The sequence below is a fragment of the Aspergillus pseudotamarii genome (assembly GCF_009193445.1).
Source record: "Aspergillus pseudotamarii strain CBS 117625 unplaced genomic scaffold BDV38scaffold_84, whole genome shotgun sequence".
Taxonomy (NCBI): Eukaryota; Fungi; Ascomycota; class Eurotiomycetes; order Eurotiales; family Aspergillaceae; genus Aspergillus; species Aspergillus pseudotamarii.
In genome coordinates this window covers 108,642-124,013 of record NW_022475098.1, presented here as the reverse complement: position 1 = coordinate 124,013, position 15,372 = coordinate 108,642, and the positions used below count along the sequence as shown (strand labels likewise).

At 49.2% G+C, this 15,372-nt stretch overlaps 6 protein-coding genes across 6 annotated transcripts; 3 read left to right on the top strand and 3 right to left on the bottom strand.

Annotated features, from left to right (window-relative positions):
• Window positions 1–539: 539 nt before the first annotated feature.
• BDV38DRAFT_275160 (autophagocytosis associated protein) lies at window positions 540–3,279 on the bottom strand (the record flags this gene model as incomplete). The annotated part of the gene is made up of 5 exons (XM_032057971.1): window positions 540–1,086; window positions 1,154–1,692; window positions 1,909–1,912; window positions 2,315–2,952; window positions 3,019–3,279. 5 exons carry the CDS (start codon window positions 3,277–3,279, stop codon window positions 540–542), a joined length of 1,989 nt encoding a protein of 662 aa, XP_031908466.1.
• Window positions 3,280–5,419: 2,140 nt separating this feature from the next.
• BDV38DRAFT_287803 (uncharacterized protein) lies at window positions 5,420–6,898 on the top strand (the record flags this gene model as incomplete). Its single annotated transcript, XM_032060942.1, has 1 exon — window positions 5,420–6,898. The coding sequence occupies one exon, from the start codon at window positions 5,420–5,422 to the stop codon at window positions 6,896–6,898; it is 1,479 nt and encodes a 492-aa protein (XP_031908465.1).
• Window positions 6,899–7,231: 333 nt separating this feature from the next.
• Window positions 7,232–9,725, top strand: BDV38DRAFT_211896 (translocon subunit SEC61). Its single transcript, XM_032052627.1, has 5 exons — window positions 7,232–7,750; window positions 7,843–7,943; window positions 8,000–8,167; window positions 8,242–9,317; window positions 9,372–9,725. The coding sequence occupies exons 1-5, from the start codon at window positions 7,741–7,743 to the stop codon at window positions 9,451–9,453; spliced, it is 1,437 nt and encodes a 478-aa protein (XP_031908464.1). The 5' UTR covers window positions 7,232–7,740; the 3' UTR covers window positions 9,454–9,725.
• Window positions 9,726–9,836: 111 nt separating this feature from the next.
• BDV38DRAFT_287801 (bifunctional ornithine acetyltransferase/N-acetylglutamate synthase) lies at window positions 9,837–11,273 on the bottom strand (the record flags this gene model as incomplete). The annotated part of the gene is made up of 2 exons (XM_032060941.1): window positions 9,837–10,755; window positions 10,822–11,273. The coding sequence occupies 2 exons, from the start codon at window positions 11,271–11,273 to the stop codon at window positions 9,837–9,839; spliced, it is 1,371 nt and encodes a 456-aa protein (XP_031908463.1).
• Window positions 11,274–11,606: 333 nt separating this feature from the next.
• On the top strand, window positions 11,607–13,662 carry BDV38DRAFT_211891 (origin recognition complex subunit 2). Its single transcript, XM_032052626.1, has one exon. The coding sequence runs from the start codon at window positions 11,892–11,894 to the stop codon at window positions 13,554–13,556; it is 1,665 nt and encodes a 554-aa protein (XP_031908462.1). The 5' UTR covers window positions 11,607–11,891; the 3' UTR covers window positions 13,557–13,662.
• Window positions 13,663–13,720: 58 nt separating this feature from the next.
• BDV38DRAFT_261328 (uncharacterized protein) lies at window positions 13,721–14,780 on the bottom strand. The gene is made up of 2 exons (XM_032056015.1): window positions 14,008–14,780; window positions 13,721–13,922 (listed from the first exon to the last, which is right to left on the bottom strand). The coding sequence occupies exons 1-2, from the start codon at window positions 14,362–14,364 to the stop codon at window positions 13,770–13,772; spliced, it is 510 nt and encodes a 169-aa protein (XP_031908461.1). The 5' UTR covers window positions 14,365–14,780; the 3' UTR covers window positions 13,721–13,769.
• Between the last annotated feature and the right edge of the window lie 592 nt (window positions 14,781–15,372).

The window sequence follows — 15,372 nt, the reverse complement described above, 5'->3', positions numbered from 1 at the left end:
GGTGGCGGAGGAGGTAAAGTTCGGATAGGGTGTATCGTATGAAGCCACAATCATGTCAGGAGTCGTCTATGGAAATGAAACTTCTTGTGTATGTACAGGTACAAAAGCATAAGGAAATATTGAAGTTTATCTGGAAATCACTACGCCAAGTCCTAAACGAGCTAGCATGTTTCATTTGACACAGTCTGGGGACGACCAGAATGGTAAATGTAGACTGATGCAGTGGACTGCGCGGCTTTGACTGTCTTAATTACCGTCGGAGTCAATACTATATATTGGGATCGGCTATTGTTTACATCTTATATGGGGTCGAGGTGTGGATCGAGACCATACACTTTTGAGAAAATGAGGACAGAGAGCAAGGACAAGAAATGAATGTTCGCTGAATGTCTAAATCACCTGCTAATGTTGAACTGTAATACTCCGAAAAACTGATTGTGAAACCATGCCATCATCAATATAACCATCGCGCCAGAAAACAGTAATGAAGAGAAGGAGAAAACTCGAACCCCGAAGTCAGAGCTGTGAGGCAACTTCGATCATACTCCCATGGTGAAATCATGTTCAATCCCTGGTGTCACGCTAGCAATGAACTTCAGGAAAACGACCAAATATTGATCCACTCTGATGGCAACCTGTTCTTCTTCATCGTGCTGTAAAACCTCCCATTCATCTCCGCCGCTCTTGTCACTGCCTTGCTGTTGTTGGTCGCTCAGGGAGAGTGCCTTGATGTCATCGACTAGCCCTTCTAAGCCGCTTTCGCCAGCGAAAGGCGCCTTGGATGGGTCAGACTGAGCTTGCTTCAGCTTTTCGCGGCGGAGTTTCAGCGCTGCATCTGCACGATCGAGGAGTGTCTTCATCACTGAAGCGTGTCGGCATGGGTGTACACTGGCCATTTTGACGTTCCCATCGTACCACGGAAAATCTTCGAGAGTAACGGTTTTATCCTTATAATCGCCCACAACGTCCTCCATCATCAGGTGTGGGGGGAGGGGTTCTGATGGCGAGAGGTAACCGGACATGTAGAGACGTGGCGTGCGATAGAAGTTGGAGTATGTGATGTAAAGGTTGTAAGTGCGCGTAGGCCTATATGTTCTATGTTAGAAAGCTGACTGCAGGCATCCGCGGCAGAAAAGAACAGTTAGAGACATACTGCGTGGTACCAGATGCTGGTTCTCTGATAATAGCTTCTTCGTCATCATCCTCATCCTCCATATCGGGTATTTCGTCCTCTTCCTCCTCCCGTTCTCCCATGTTCCCGGACTCATCCACTGTTCGTACATCCTTTATCCTGTTCTCTTGTCGGTCTGCAGAATCTTGGCCTCCGCCTGTTCGTAGCCACCCATCATCATCATTACCACCTGTTCCCCCAGATAGCATGTCCCTAACAAGCTCATCATCGTGGCCCGCATCACCAGCGAAGTTGTCGTTCAGTCGGCGGTGGCAGGGTACGCCCCGGGTAACGAGAAACTGTTTGCCAGGGGGTAGGTAGGAAACGCGCTTTGCGGGGGAAGACGCGTCGGCCCAAGACCACGATGGGAATTTGTAGACAAGGTAGTCGCCTGCAAGAACGAATTCCTCGGGAGTGATCTGGCCGGTATTGCGAAAGGTGGAGGTGCGGGACACTGGGGCAAGACGGTCTCTCCAAGTGGAGAGAGTGGAATGGAGAATATTCATAGTAACAGTTGTAACCTATGTGAAGCGTACTAGATCAATAGTCTGGATTGTGGTATATGTGAAGGAGAAAGGAAAGGAGGGAGAAGCTGTAGTGATCGAAGCAGCTTATCGGTAGTGTGGCGGTCTATGGCGGCACGCGGGGTATATCATGTGGCTGAGGCATGTCATGGATCACGCCCAACAGATTCCTGAGGCAAATAGAACGGTTGAGTCATGCAATTATTTTCTCACTAAACTGAAGGCAGACATACTGTATCGTCTTTTACATTTCATTGGATTATGTTCAAATGGTATAACCAATCATTGCCTTTTACATACACAGACTCACCTCGGTCCTGCTTGGTACGTTTATGGTCCATGAGCTGCAGCAAGGCCATATTCCTGCCAACAGACCCAGGACGAAATAAGGATTCTGTCAAGCACTAAATTGCCCCAAGGAAGATCCCACAAAGCAAGAGACCATAGAGTCTTCTTTAGATAGGGCCGAGCGATACAAGATCAACGCTCATCCCCACGTCCTTTGTCCGTTGACTGTGACCAAGGGTGGATGGAAGGGCAGTGTCTAGATGCTCTTCAATGATGTGCGTGCCACAGACGTGAGAAAAATAATACACATGAAGTCGTTGTCTTTTCTCACTCGCCTTCTGCCATCATTCTCCTCCTCTCAATCTCTGCCTCAACTTCGTCCACAATCATAGGTATCACCCGTCCCTTCCATTTCTCCATTTCCGCCCGCGCAAAGCCCTCCATACTTCTCATGCCTACCACTAGGAATCCGAGTTCTTCCCGGTCCACATCAAAGACTTCCCACCACTCGCCATCAACCAACTTTATCCCGACTTCTCGTGCGGCCAAATATATAGAAGAAACAGCAAGGGCGTTGGGTTGGTGTGTCACATATAGCAGCTGTGGTGATAGCAGAGCTGCGTTCAGATGCTCGAACACCCTTTGCGCAACAGCAGAAGATGATACACCGAGGGTTTGAAGGTAGGTTAACGCGATAGTATGGGGGAGGGCAACATGGGTATTGAAGCCTAGTGTGCGCAATATTATCGATTCGATCCGAAGCAGCACCATTCGCTGGCTCTGGTAGCCCCCCTCGGATAGGCAGTATGTCTCAGGGGAGGGCTTCTCTGATACCCCCTTCGGGTTGATGAACCATAAAGGAGAAGCGTCCTTCGATACTAGGAAGTTGTAGACATTCAATACCGATCGGGGTGATGTAGGCTGGAAGGATAGCTTAGCCGTCATATATAGAGCTGCAGCAGAGACATCCTACAAAATTCTCCACGTCAGCAATGCTCCTCGTTAGATTTATGGGGGGAATGACGTGATTCCAACCTTGACAGAGTAAATTCGAAGGCTCCCGCCTTCAGCACCTATCCAGAACCGGGTAAATGTGACAATGGCCTGCGCAATGATATCTTGCGACAATCGGAGTAATACCCCAGCAGCTTGGGTCAGTTGAGTGCCGGCAAATCGAATAGATGCTTCTAGTTCTGGAGCAACGCCATCGATAGCTGACGATGAACTGGATAGTTGTTCGGGTGTTGCGAGAGCGTTGGACAGGTATTTCAGTCCGTCTGTGGATGAACGTGCCATCGGTTATGTTAAAGAATTTAGAAGAACCTTCGAACCGAAATACAACAATGGCTGAAGTCTCAATTATTGTTAGATATGCAACTATCGCCTTATGAGGATACTGAGAATGCCTGGGTTATGGTAACTAGTTCACTTGCTCCACCGTGACATCTTCGGCAAAATCGAAGCTTACGTCCATTGCGACAACCTTACCGCCTTTTTCTTGCACCGCTTTAGGGAAGGAGAAGCCCACGGAATCCATAACAAGTTAGAAATATTTCTTGCTTTTGAATGGTTCTATAATGTAAGTTATCAAGCTGTATCAATTGGATTCAGTGCGCCGAGGTTATATTGCAGTTGAAGTTCATTTATATACCGAACGTTACTGGGGAGCTTCGTTCTCGCTTTCCGGAATTGACAAGGCAAAAGTAATGGTATGCCTCGACTATCCCGCGGAACGAGGGTCACTCGAGTACATCATCCTCCATACGTCTTGTTTCGGTGGAAGGTAACTGTTCTGCCAGAGACAAGAACTCGTCCATCAGTAACCGCAGTCCTGTGACTGAATGGTATGCGCACTAAGTCTAATGGTCTTCGATGATTGGCGCTACGATCGAAGCCGTTCTCGATGCACATGCGTAGCGATCTGGACATGGACTTTTGCCCAGGAAGAGAGTATCCCTTGTATCCATGGATGTGTGATCGAGCTAGTTAGTAAGGTAGCTCTGTTATGGAATACTCTACATAGTACTACTAGTAATTGACTCTTACATTGCAGCTCACGTGTCCTGCGCAATTTCAACAAAGCCAAGGCAGTTTGGATTCGTTGGTCTATCCCACGAATAAAGAGCCAATGAGAGTTTCGTACGACTAAGGTATGACCCTAAAAGAGCCAGTATCAGGTGAGAAGGTACGGAGTACAATTTCTGTATGTTAAGCAAGCTTCGTGGTGGAGATGACAGCGCGACCCATGGGCCGCAAACCTTTCTTCCCCATTCATTCCCGTGGCTGTTGTTTCATTGGAGACAGGGGTAAAGAGTTCATCCTTTGGTTACTAGAATCGACCACATAAATAGAGAGTACAATCTTGCAATGTGATTAGGGTTGATGCCCACTATATCTGCCACAAATATCTCATTCTGCAAAACGCCGTGATTGGTCAAGTCCATCGGAGGGTCTGATCGACAGGCAGATAATCTTACGGACTTGAAACAGTGGCTCGAATGCCTGAGATCAGACATTGCAGACCGTCCGTCACTCGTGACATGCATGCAACTCAATACCTCCCCATACACATGTATGGCTTCTCTTTCCATGGCGGTGGCATATGAAAGTTATGTAAATGACGTCGTTCAGCCAGGAGTATGGGGCAGATTATGTTCAGCAGTAGCTGACCTGTGAGGCAAATTAGTCTAATAATAACCTACTAGCCCAGCGATCAACGTTGAAAACGTGCCCAGGATCCTGTCATATTAGCGCATTGCCGCATCGTAGTGGAGTACTGGAAAGTAGCTGTTCAGCCACCGCATTTTTCTTCCAAACAATATAACCAGCCTCTCGATATTTCCGCGTCTCATAGGAGCCGAATTGTCCCATCGCGTGAAACGATCTCAAACAATCTGAATCTCCTCTTTAGTGCTTCATACTACTGCCAGTCAGGCCCAAAATAAGTGCGAATTACGGGGTTAGATCCATTTTAGAATCTCGCGCATATTTCTGGTCTGTCCGTGATAGGGGCACGTGCGGGTACTGATCGCTATCGCTTGGCGTTTAGAACTTAGCAATCTCGAGGTTCTCTGTGACGATTTGCCTTCACTACTCGCTTGAATAATTATTGCTCCTGTGTCTCAAGTCATTGGACCTTGTGAAATTCCCATACTCATTCCTCTACCTCATTCTCATTGACTTCGATCTGAAACCCCCCACCTTCCAACCAAAACTCAGCAAAGAGACCGGTCAGGTCTCAGGAGGTACATTCCGCTTCTCCTTTTTCTTGTCTCCCAACCAGGTGTTTGCCGTGGGCGACCGTGCATTGGACTGAACCGCCTCTCGACGTGGCATTCCAAATCTTGTACAAGTGGTGCGACTGATCGCATACCTACATAATCCCTGAGCCAATAATCCCTTTTATACCCCCGGTCCTGTCATACGTAACTTGACCATGCTTCAAAACGCCGACCATACCTCGACTACTGCCACGTCCGTCATCAACGCCCCGAGCTCGCCCTCTACAATTTCCCCGACCGAGCGAAAAGGATCGTCTCAGCCTTGCAATGACCCTCAGTTATCCCACCAGGAAGTTTCCGCGACTTCGTTAGTACAGAACTCGCATGCAGCCCTGTCGGAGAAACCGTCTCTTCCAAACCAATCTTTCCACCGACGTGCAAATACTGAGGTTTTTGTTCGACGACAGTCACATTTGCCGGCCCGACAACTCTTTGCAGACCAGTCCAAGACACTGGAAGATCTCGACAGTAGGGATAGACCCTCGATTCCGCCAACGGAGAATCTCACAAGGAGAAAACTAGAGGAAGGTGCGAAGCTATTCACAGGCTGGTTTCAGGGCAAGTCTGAACCAGTTAATCTGGGTGTGATGTCTCAGTCAGAGCCTACAGGAACGTCGACGATGGACGCTCGCGATTTCTATGGATCCCCTAAGGTCCCTACATCGCGAGCACAGAAGCGTATGACCGCTCCTTCACCTCTAAAGCAGGTAACCTCGTCGAGTCCTTTTTCTTTCTTTGGGTTGAAGCGCCAGGAACCCAAAATGGAGCTCCCTGAGCCTGCAGATGATGAATTCCTGAATTTGGACATTGCTGCTGCTCTATTCCCAGCCACAGCTACTAGTTTCAGCGAACAGGAAGCTTTCGATACCCTGAGGAACAACGCGGAGACCGTCATCAAAAGGTTGCAGACGGCCTATAAGCAAAGAACGTTCGCCTTGCATGAGGCACTAGCCGACAAGAATGAGAAACAAGAAGAGTTGGAAGAGACCCGGACCCGAGTTGGAAACCTAAAGATACAGCTGGATGGCATGGCAGAGAAGGTAAATCAACAAGAAAAGGCTATGAATGCCATGGCGGAGGAGCTGGAGCAGGAAAGACAATTGCGCCAGAGAGAAGATGAAGCGCGCTTGCGCAGTATCAGACTCATCAGGTCTAGTGATGATGAGAGCATTTCCGACCTGGGCGCTGACCTTCAAACTCCCACGCGGAACATGAAGCGTGCTAGCAATGCCACATACGCCAGCGATTCGGGCTTTGACTCGGGGGACGAAAGCCTCGCAGAAAGCGTATTTTCGCGCCGGGAAGGCCTCGAATCACCGGCTTCTACGGTAGCTCCTTCTCCAAGCATCTCTCATATCACATTGCCCGCACCGGTATCAACTCCTTTGAAAGAGAAAGAACTCAAACCTCTCCCACAAACACCTACGCCACGGCAATCGGCATATGACCGAGTGCTCAAAGGTATTACTAGCTCGTGGACGAGTAACTCCAAATGTGGGATCTGCCACGGAGTTCCTTCCTCTGAAGCTTGGAGCGTCCTGGGAATTTTAAAGGAAGAAAATAAGGGCCTGAAGGAGCGACTAGGTGAACTCGAAATAGTCATCGATGACTGTCTGAGTATGGTTGGACCTTGAGCCTAGTTTATCTTCGCAGTGAGCTTCCTTGTTTCTCATGACACCATACAACATTCCAGGTGTGAAGATATGAACGGTTGATCTTGAACAGCTCTTAGCTACGATGAAGACGCGTGATAATTTCCTTTCCTTTGTTTGTCCAAAACCTTTCTGAATGAACTGTTATTATATACCATGATACCTATCCGCTATCCGCCTGAACCATTTATATTAGATAGATAATGGAATCTACTAGATATTTTGAAACATTGTCTGGAGCTGTGAATGGCCTCTTCGTCCTCAATTGTAGTAATAGTAACAATCGCATGCGTAGCATCTTACACTAAATGGATTGGTAATTCTACATATCGAAGCTAGATGTGAGTGAAGAGTTATGAGGGGAGTGAATAAGTGAGCTACGTGTCCATAATGTGATCATACATGGCCAACTTGAGTCATAATTGAAGAAGGGAGGATAGACGAGCGAGTCTTGTACCTAGTCGTAGTAGTAGTAGTAGCGTAGGGAGATGAACTAACCCTAGGTAAGTAGTACTCCGTAATGGCTGGTGAGGAACTAATCAAAAGGACTGCGGAGGAAAGCGACCAAGTGGCCTCAACGGGTTAGCGCGACTGGGAAAGTGGCCAGCGAGGCGACTATTGCTTCGCACCCGAACTCAACCTCATCGCTCCCTTTCCCTTCCCCATCTTATTACTTCGACTACCTTCTCTTCTTCTCTTCTTCTTATTCTTCTTCTTTTTATCCTTTGATTTCCCTTCCGCTCTTTCAGCTGGTCCTTCCACCAGCTTCATTTTCTTTTCTCTTCCCCCTTACTCTTTAAGTATTTGGAAGCTGGAAAGTCACAATGAGTGGACGTGAGTGCCCTGCACGCGATCGCAACCAATTCCTGCGACTGCGCTTTATCCTCCTTCTCAATGGGTCAACAAATGCTGATATAGGCAATTAGTTCGCTTCCTTGATCTAATTAAACCCTTTACGCCCCTCCTCCCGGAGGTGGCAGCCCCGGAGACCAAGGTGCCCTTCAACCAGAAGTTGATGTGGACTGGGGTACGTTGATGTGCTAGAGCGCAACAGAGCTTTTAAGGCTAACAGATTGGCTGCAGTTGACACTCCTGATCTTCTTGGTCATGAGCCAGATGCCTCTTTATGGTATTGTCTCCTCTGACACCTCCGATCCCCTGTACTGGCTGCGTATGATGTTGGCCAGTAACCGTGGTACCCTGATGGAATTGGGTATCACTCCCATCATCTCCTCCGGCATGGTTTTCCAGGTGAGTCCGGACGATTTCCTCCAAACTTATATGCTTGCTATGAAGCGCTGCTAATTGACTTTTGTCTTGAATAGCTCCTCGCTGGTACCCACCTCATCGATGTCAACCTTGACCTCAAGACCGACCGTGAACTGTACCAGACCGCCCAGAAGCTTTTCGCAATCATCCTTTCCTTCGGTCAGGCTTGTGTCTATGTCTTGACTGGCCTCTATGGGCAGCCAAGCGATCTGGGTGCCGGTATCTGTGTCCTGCTGATTGTTCAGCTTGTTGTTGCTGGTCTTGTTGTCATCCTTCTGGATGAGTTGCTCCAGAAGGGATACGGTCTTGGAAGCGGTATCTCTCTGTTCATTGCCACCAACATTTGCGAGTCTATCGTCTGGAAGGCTTTCTCTCCCACTACCATCAACACTGGCCGTGGTCCCGAGTTCGAGGGTGCTATCATCGCTCTGTTCCATCTTCTGTTGACCTGGTCCGACAAGCAGCGTGCTTTGCGCGAGGCTTTCTATCGTCAGAACCTCCCTAATGTCATGAACCTGCTGGCTACTCTCCTCGTTTTCGCCGCCGTCATCTACCTCCAGGGTTTCCGTGTGGAGATCCCCGTCAAGTCCTCTCGCCAGCGTGGAATGCGTGGATCCTACCCCGTCCGTCTCTTCTACACCTCTAACATGCCTATTATGCTCCAGTCCGCCCTGTGCTCCAACATCTTCCTCATCAGTCAGATGCTGTACTCGCGCTTCTCGGACAACCTTCTGGTCAAGCTTCTCGGAGTCTGGGAGCCTCGTGAGGGTTCCGCCCAGCTTTACGCTTCCTCTGGTATCGCTTACTACATGTCCCCTCCTCTCAACTTCAAGGAGGCTCTTCTTGACCCTATCCACACTGCTGTTTACATTACCTTCATGCTGGTTGCTTGCGCTCTCTTCTCCAAGACCTGGATTGAAGTCTCCGGCTCCGCCCCTCGTGACGTTGCCAAGCAGCTCAAGGACCAGGGCCTTGTCATGGCTGGCCACCGTGAGCAGAGCATGTACAAGGAGCTCAAGAGGGTTATTCCTACTGCCGCTGCCTTCGGTGGTGCTTGCATTGGTGCTCTTTCCGTTGCCTCCGACCTCCTCGGCGCTCTTGGCAGCGGTACTGGTATCCTCCTTGCCGTGACGTAAGTCTTGTCCCCTACCGTATTATCTTCTACTTTCTGCTAACAATGACCCAGCATCATCTACGGATACTTCGAAATCGCCGCTCGCGAAGGTGATATTGGTTCGGGCCTCAAGGGCCTTGTTCCTGGTAACTAAACAGGAGCTTTCAGACTTTTTTTGATGAACAGCATGAGAAAGAAGGTTTGTAGCTTTGATATGCTTTTTGTATTTCTCGTTCATTTCCAGGTGATGCGTTACCGCTGTGGCCATCTGGATTTTGGGTGTATGTCTAGTTTTGCTTGGAAGGTAATGAATCTTTCCATCGGAAAAGCGAGGCTGCAGCTGTACATAGCACGAACCTGGTTTGTAACCATATATTCTATAAAAGATCTAAAAATGATATCTAATTTGCTATGACAAAAGATAAAACAGACATTGTAGGTGCGCGCGTACTATATAGTATTAGAACCCGCATCGCAAATGAATGTCAATACAACTCAAATGGGTATAAAATACACCACGGCACTGCATCCTCCAGCTTAAGTTCTGTAGTCACCATTAATAGTGACATATTCGTGGCTGAAATCACAAAACCAGTAAACAGCCTCCTCACCACCAAGACCCTGCTCACCCTTCTCACCACCGCCAAGGTCAACAACAATCTCCAGATCTTCCTCCTGGAGAATAACACTAGCACGCTCTTCATCGACCTGTTCAGGCTCACCGTTCACCAGCAAGTTCAACACAGGGCTACCATCAACAGGCTTGAAGCTGACGCTCGTGCGCTCAGGAACGACAGTTCCCGGCGCCACACCTTGGGTATAACCAATAGCGCAAAGAATACGACCCCAGTTAGCATCCTTACCATACAAGGCCGTCTTGACGAGCGGAGAGCGGGCAATAGTCGACGCAATCAACCGACCGGATTCATAGTCGGGGGAGTTCTGGATACGGACAGTAACAAACTTAGTGGCTCCTTCGCCGTCGCGCACGACGAGCTGAGACAGCGACTGCGCGAACGAAGTGAGAACCTCTTGCATTGCGGCGTAGTCGTCGGACGAGGCGGAGCTGATGGGTGATCCGCCTGCGGCACCGTTGGCGAGGATGGCGATCGTGTCATTCGTGCTGGTGTCGCCGTCGACGGAGATGGAGTTGAACGAGCGGTTGACGGAGTGCTTGAGAAGGGACTGGAGGGCGGAGGGTTCGACTGGTGCATCGGTGCACAGAACGCCAAGGAGAGTGGCCATATTCGGGTGGATCATACCGGCTCCCTTGGTCATGCCGGCGAGGCTGTAGGTGCGACCTGGGGAGGAGGGGAGCGTGAATGTGCGGGAGAGAAGCTTGGGGAAGGTATCCGTTGTGCAGATTGCGCGGGCCGTGGTCAGCCAGGCGTCGTGCGTAGAGGAGAGGTTGGCGTGGGCCACTGGGACCTTCATGAGGATCTTCGAGATTGGGAGGCTACGGTATGTTTTGTTAGTATTGGTTTTGGTTAGAGTGGTGGACGGACATGAGGGTATTGCATACCGTTGACCGATGACACCAGTGCTCATGACGAGAGTGCTAGGTTCGTTGAGTCCATCGCATTCGTCTACCTTCTTACCCATGCTCACTGCATCTTCCAGACCTCCTTTGCCGGTGACGGCATTGGCGCAGCCTGAGTTGATCACGACGGACCGGATGCCTTGACCCTGGCGGGTTTTGATGATATCCTTGCTCACTTGCACCGGCGCAGCCTGGAACTTGTTGGTAGTGAACACAGCTGCGGCCGAGCATGGGGTTTCGGACGAGATCAAAGCGAGATCGGGGAACCTGGTGTTCGACGCCTTGACTCCAACGTGTGTACCAGAGACGACGAAGCCTTTAGGGTACGATCCGGACGAGGGAATGAACTTCCGCTTGGAGGCAGGAATAGCCATGTCCACGGGTGCGGAATAATTGCGCACCTGGCCCTTCACCATTCTGGCGAAAGCAGCCATTGTGGCTGCGGGTTGAGCGGGAGAGGCCATTGAGCCTGTACAGGGTGAACAGCAGTCAGTATATAGGCATTTCTGGGGGATGTGTGTGTGGCAAGCACAGTACGCACAGTATCGTGTTGCGATAGAGGCCCAAGGAACCGGGGATGGTTTGCGGGGAGATTATATAGTTGATAGGGCGGAAAATGACTCAAAAACAAATCGATGATTAAATGACTCAATTGCCGTCCGCTTTCAGGCTAGTGGACGAATACACCACAGCCAAAGCCCAACAGCGAGTCCTCGGATCAGAATTGAGATAGAAATTCCCAACTCAGAGGTGAAGGTTAGAAGTACGCGAAATCCACATCGGCCGATGGAGATCCCATCAGCTTCCAGCTCCGATACCGCGGAGTCGGATAAATAGTCGGTCCTGAGCTTTAATCTCCATCAATAAACCGCGTTCCAGGCGCGCCGAGAAAAAGCCACGAGGGATATAAAGGACAAGAGGTTAGCATTCCTAATAGCGCTCCTTTGTTAGGTCCTTGCATCTCGCGCTGCTTTTATTCTGGCTTACCAGTCGCGTCCGGATGGTATTCGCTTTCCCGCTACCAATTGTGTTTGTGCTTGGGACATACTGACATGAAGCGCAAGCAGACAGATTCGGGCGACGAGCGTCCTGTCTCGACGCCCAAGAGACAGAGGACTGCAGCGTTTAATGGCTCGGCGAATGGATATGAGGATGGAGAGCCACCCGTTAAAGCATCGCCAGTGAAACGGATAAAGTCGACACCTCAGAAGCCCAGCACTGCGACACCCGCTGCATTAAAAGAGTCCGGGCTGAAAACCCCTACACAAAAGTCCAAAGCAAAGGCTTTATTTTCAACCCCTACAAAGTCTGCTGCTGTCTCCACCCCTTCAAGAGCACGGAACGCGGACCGATCTGCGAAGAAGAAAAGCGCACGTCTTCTTCTCGAACAAAACGATGACGAGGAGGAAGACTGGGACGGAGCTGATCGCCTGGCGGAGGAAATTTTGCAAGACGAGAATGACACGACTGCTGCAGAGAATGGGAATGGTGTACTCGAGACGGTCGAGGGAGAAGATGAAGCAAACAAGACTGCCCAAACACCGAAGCGCCGAGCAGGAAGGCCAAAGGGTGCGAAGAACAAGCGTTCTCCCACCCCCGAGGGTGAACTCCCGGCCCATGAACGATACTTTTTCCAGAATCGAGCCGGCCCCCCACGGACATCAAACAATACACTGAATAAGGTCTCCCTGTTAACACACGAAGAATACTTCGAGAAGATGGCACAGTACACAGACCCGTGTCAGAAAGAGAAGGCATTTTTACTCGATGTACACCGTCGGTCGTTCCCACAATGGAACTTCGAGTTTGAACAAGGGTATAACATTTGCTTGTACGGATACGGCTCGAAACGTCCCTTACTGCAAAATTTCGCGGAGTGGTTGTATCAGAAGAATAGTTCTACTCCTCCATCCATCGTGGTGGTCAATGGACATACACCGAACATTTCTATTCGGTCAATATTCGCTACAATCGTCACTGCCGTGCTTGGTGCTGACATTCCCTCAAAATTGGGTTCTCAGCCGATCGAGGTGCTGGAATTGTTGCAGTCTGTTCTGAAGTCACGGTCATCGCAAAGGCCGATCACTGTTCTAATCAACTCTATTGATGCACCACCTCTTCGCAGAGCTGCGAACCAAGCCCTTCTTGCACGACTCGCTGCTACGCCCAAAATCCACCTCCTTGTAACGGCCGATACACCAAACTATTTGTTGATGTGGGATATCAGTCTCCGTGACCAATTCAATTTCGTTTTCCATGATTGCACAACATTTGCACCGTTCGACACCGAGTTCGACGTCGTAGAAGAGGTGCATAACCTGCTTGGTCGCAAAGGACGTCGTGTCGGAGGTAAAGAGGGTGTCGAGTTCGTGTTGAAGAGTCTTCCGGAGAACGCCCGGAATCTTTATCGACTGCTTCTGACTGAGATCATATCAATGTTCGACGAGGGACATAACTCGGATGATGAAATGGATGGTGGAGCAGGACGCAACGGGGATGGAAAGGACGAAGTCGGTATTGAATTCCGTGCGCTGTACCAGAAAGCCACTGAAGAGTTCATCGCTTCCTCCGAAATGATGTTCCGGACGCTACTGAAAGAATTCCACGACCATCAGATGATCACATCGAGGCTGGACCCAAGCGGAATGGAAATTCTGGGCGTGCCTTTACCGCGCGACGAAATGGAGGGAGTTCTAGAAGACTTGGTGTTGAGTTAATGGTCGGCATTTCAGACGGCGCCATACATGTTCATGATACCCCTGTATAACAATGTATATATCTCTGTCAAAGTAACTAACTTGAATCTATGAAGGTAATTCTCGGTTTTTGGTATCGGGTAGCTTACGTGTATATAAATAGGTTACAGTCTTTTCCAATTAGCACTATAAATCACCTCATGTATCATTTCCCCTACCAAGTCCCATAGTAAATCAAAACTGCGCGAACGCCGCCAACGCCATCGTAGCCCCAAAACTAATCTTAAACGGCTTATGCTGCGACACAGCCTTCTGCAAATTAACCCCCTTAACAAGCCTCTGCAACCGATTCACAGGAATTACATTATACCCCTTCGCAGCAGCCCACTACACACACATCCCCCAAAGATATCAGCCAAAAGCCCAACCAGACAAGACCAATAAAAAAAAAAAACAAAAACCAAGAACTTACCTCGACAAAAACAACTCCCATACCCAAAAGCACAACCAAAACCCTCGAGAACGCCCTCAATCCCACCCCCACAACCAGCCCCAGGACACTCCCCAGACTCACCTGTCGCATATTCGACGCCGTCAACCACCCGCTTTGAGAATTGGGTTTCGAGGCTCCCTGTTTGAGGAGCACGGGGTCGTTGCGGTCAACGGTCCAGCCTGAGTCTGGGGAGGCTTGCGATTCGGGTCGGTAGTAGGGGGCGCTGTATTGGCATTGCATTGGCGCGGAACGGAAGGGGGAGAGTGGACTGAGGGAGAGGCCGAGGCCGAGGCCAACGCCGAGGACGGCTGAGGTGCGGGTGAGGAGGAATGACATGTTTGGTGTAATTGATGGGTTGTCGTGGGGATATGAGCAATTGGTTGGTTATTCTTGGGGATGGCTGTTATGTAGTACGTAGAGAGCGTTTTAAAGGTCGAAGGAAGCTTCTTCAAGGGATTGGATGTGGGAATGTAACAGCTAATTGAAGACGATGTTGGAGATGGGTGGACGATCCTTATGCGGAGGTGGGGTGACGTCACCCGGAGGCCAATCTGTCAATCTTAATCAAATATACAGTGAAATGACTGTATAAGAAGGGCGATTAGGGTTAGGGATTCATGTAGATCTTACGATGATAATATAAGTTGTTTTGGAAGGTTATACAATGTGTTCGTGAATCAGTTGGACACTTATAAGAGATCTTTCAGCCAGGGCTACACATAATACTAGGGTGTGCATTTGTGAGAGTGCACGGGATAATTATACACTCCACTATCGAGATGGACAGAGGAGGTAATATATAATTTCAATGACTTGATAATCGTGGAACATAAAATGCTTTACAGCTGAGAAATAGAGTTTACTGAGTTTGTGGTTGCTCTTAACGACAGCGAGACACAACACGTTATACCTGGCATCCCCCCATATAGAAACTATAACAATTTGAGCAGTGGAAGATACAGCTACAGTGCTTATAGACAAGTATTCTGAGTGGTTCCATACTTCATTACGCATGGAGGCTTAGATCTCTGCCTTATCGATACTTAGAGATCAAATGCCGTAACAGGGATGACACTAATTATACTATGCGCCGACTAGAAAGCAATCAAGGTGATAAGACACACTTATTTGTGGCCACTCGATCTACAATAGCCACCCGGAACCCTTCGCAACTATTTCCTAGAGTGGTAGAACGACCAATGTACCTAGAGTAACGCCTCTATTGGCAAAAGCTCGAATTTAACAACTGGAAGGAACAGAAAATCAAAGACGAACCACTACAAGAAGCAAGGTATCTGACAGGCGGTTTTTAACCTAATGCGTGTCACAGTATTAAGCTTATAT

What these genes read in the sequence shown, in the direction of transcription:
- BDV38DRAFT_261328 (XM_032056015.1), bottom strand. Translation starts at nt 14,364, where the DNA reads ATGTCATTCCTCCTCACCCGCACCTCAGCCGTCCTCGGCGTTGGCCTC. An exon ending in TGGGAGTTGTTTTTGTCGAG is followed by an intron (nt 13,923 to 14,007) that starts GTAAGTTCTTGG and finishes ATGTGTGTGTAG; the next exon opens with TGGGCTGCTGCGAAGGGGTA.
- BDV38DRAFT_211896 (XM_032052627.1), top strand. An exon ending in AGAAGTTGATGTGGACTGGG is followed by an intron (nt 7,944 to 7,999) that starts GTACGTTGATGT and finishes GATTGGCTGCAG; the next exon opens with TTGACACTCCTGATCTTCTT. An exon ending in GGTATCCTCCTTGCCGTGAC is followed by an intron (nt 9,318 to 9,371) that starts GTAAGTCTTGTC and finishes ACAATGACCCAG; the next exon opens with CATCATCTACGGATACTTCG.
- BDV38DRAFT_211891 (XM_032052626.1), top strand. Translation starts at nt 11,892, where the DNA reads ATGAAGCGCAAGCAGACAGATTCGGGCGACGAGCGTCCTGTCTCGACG.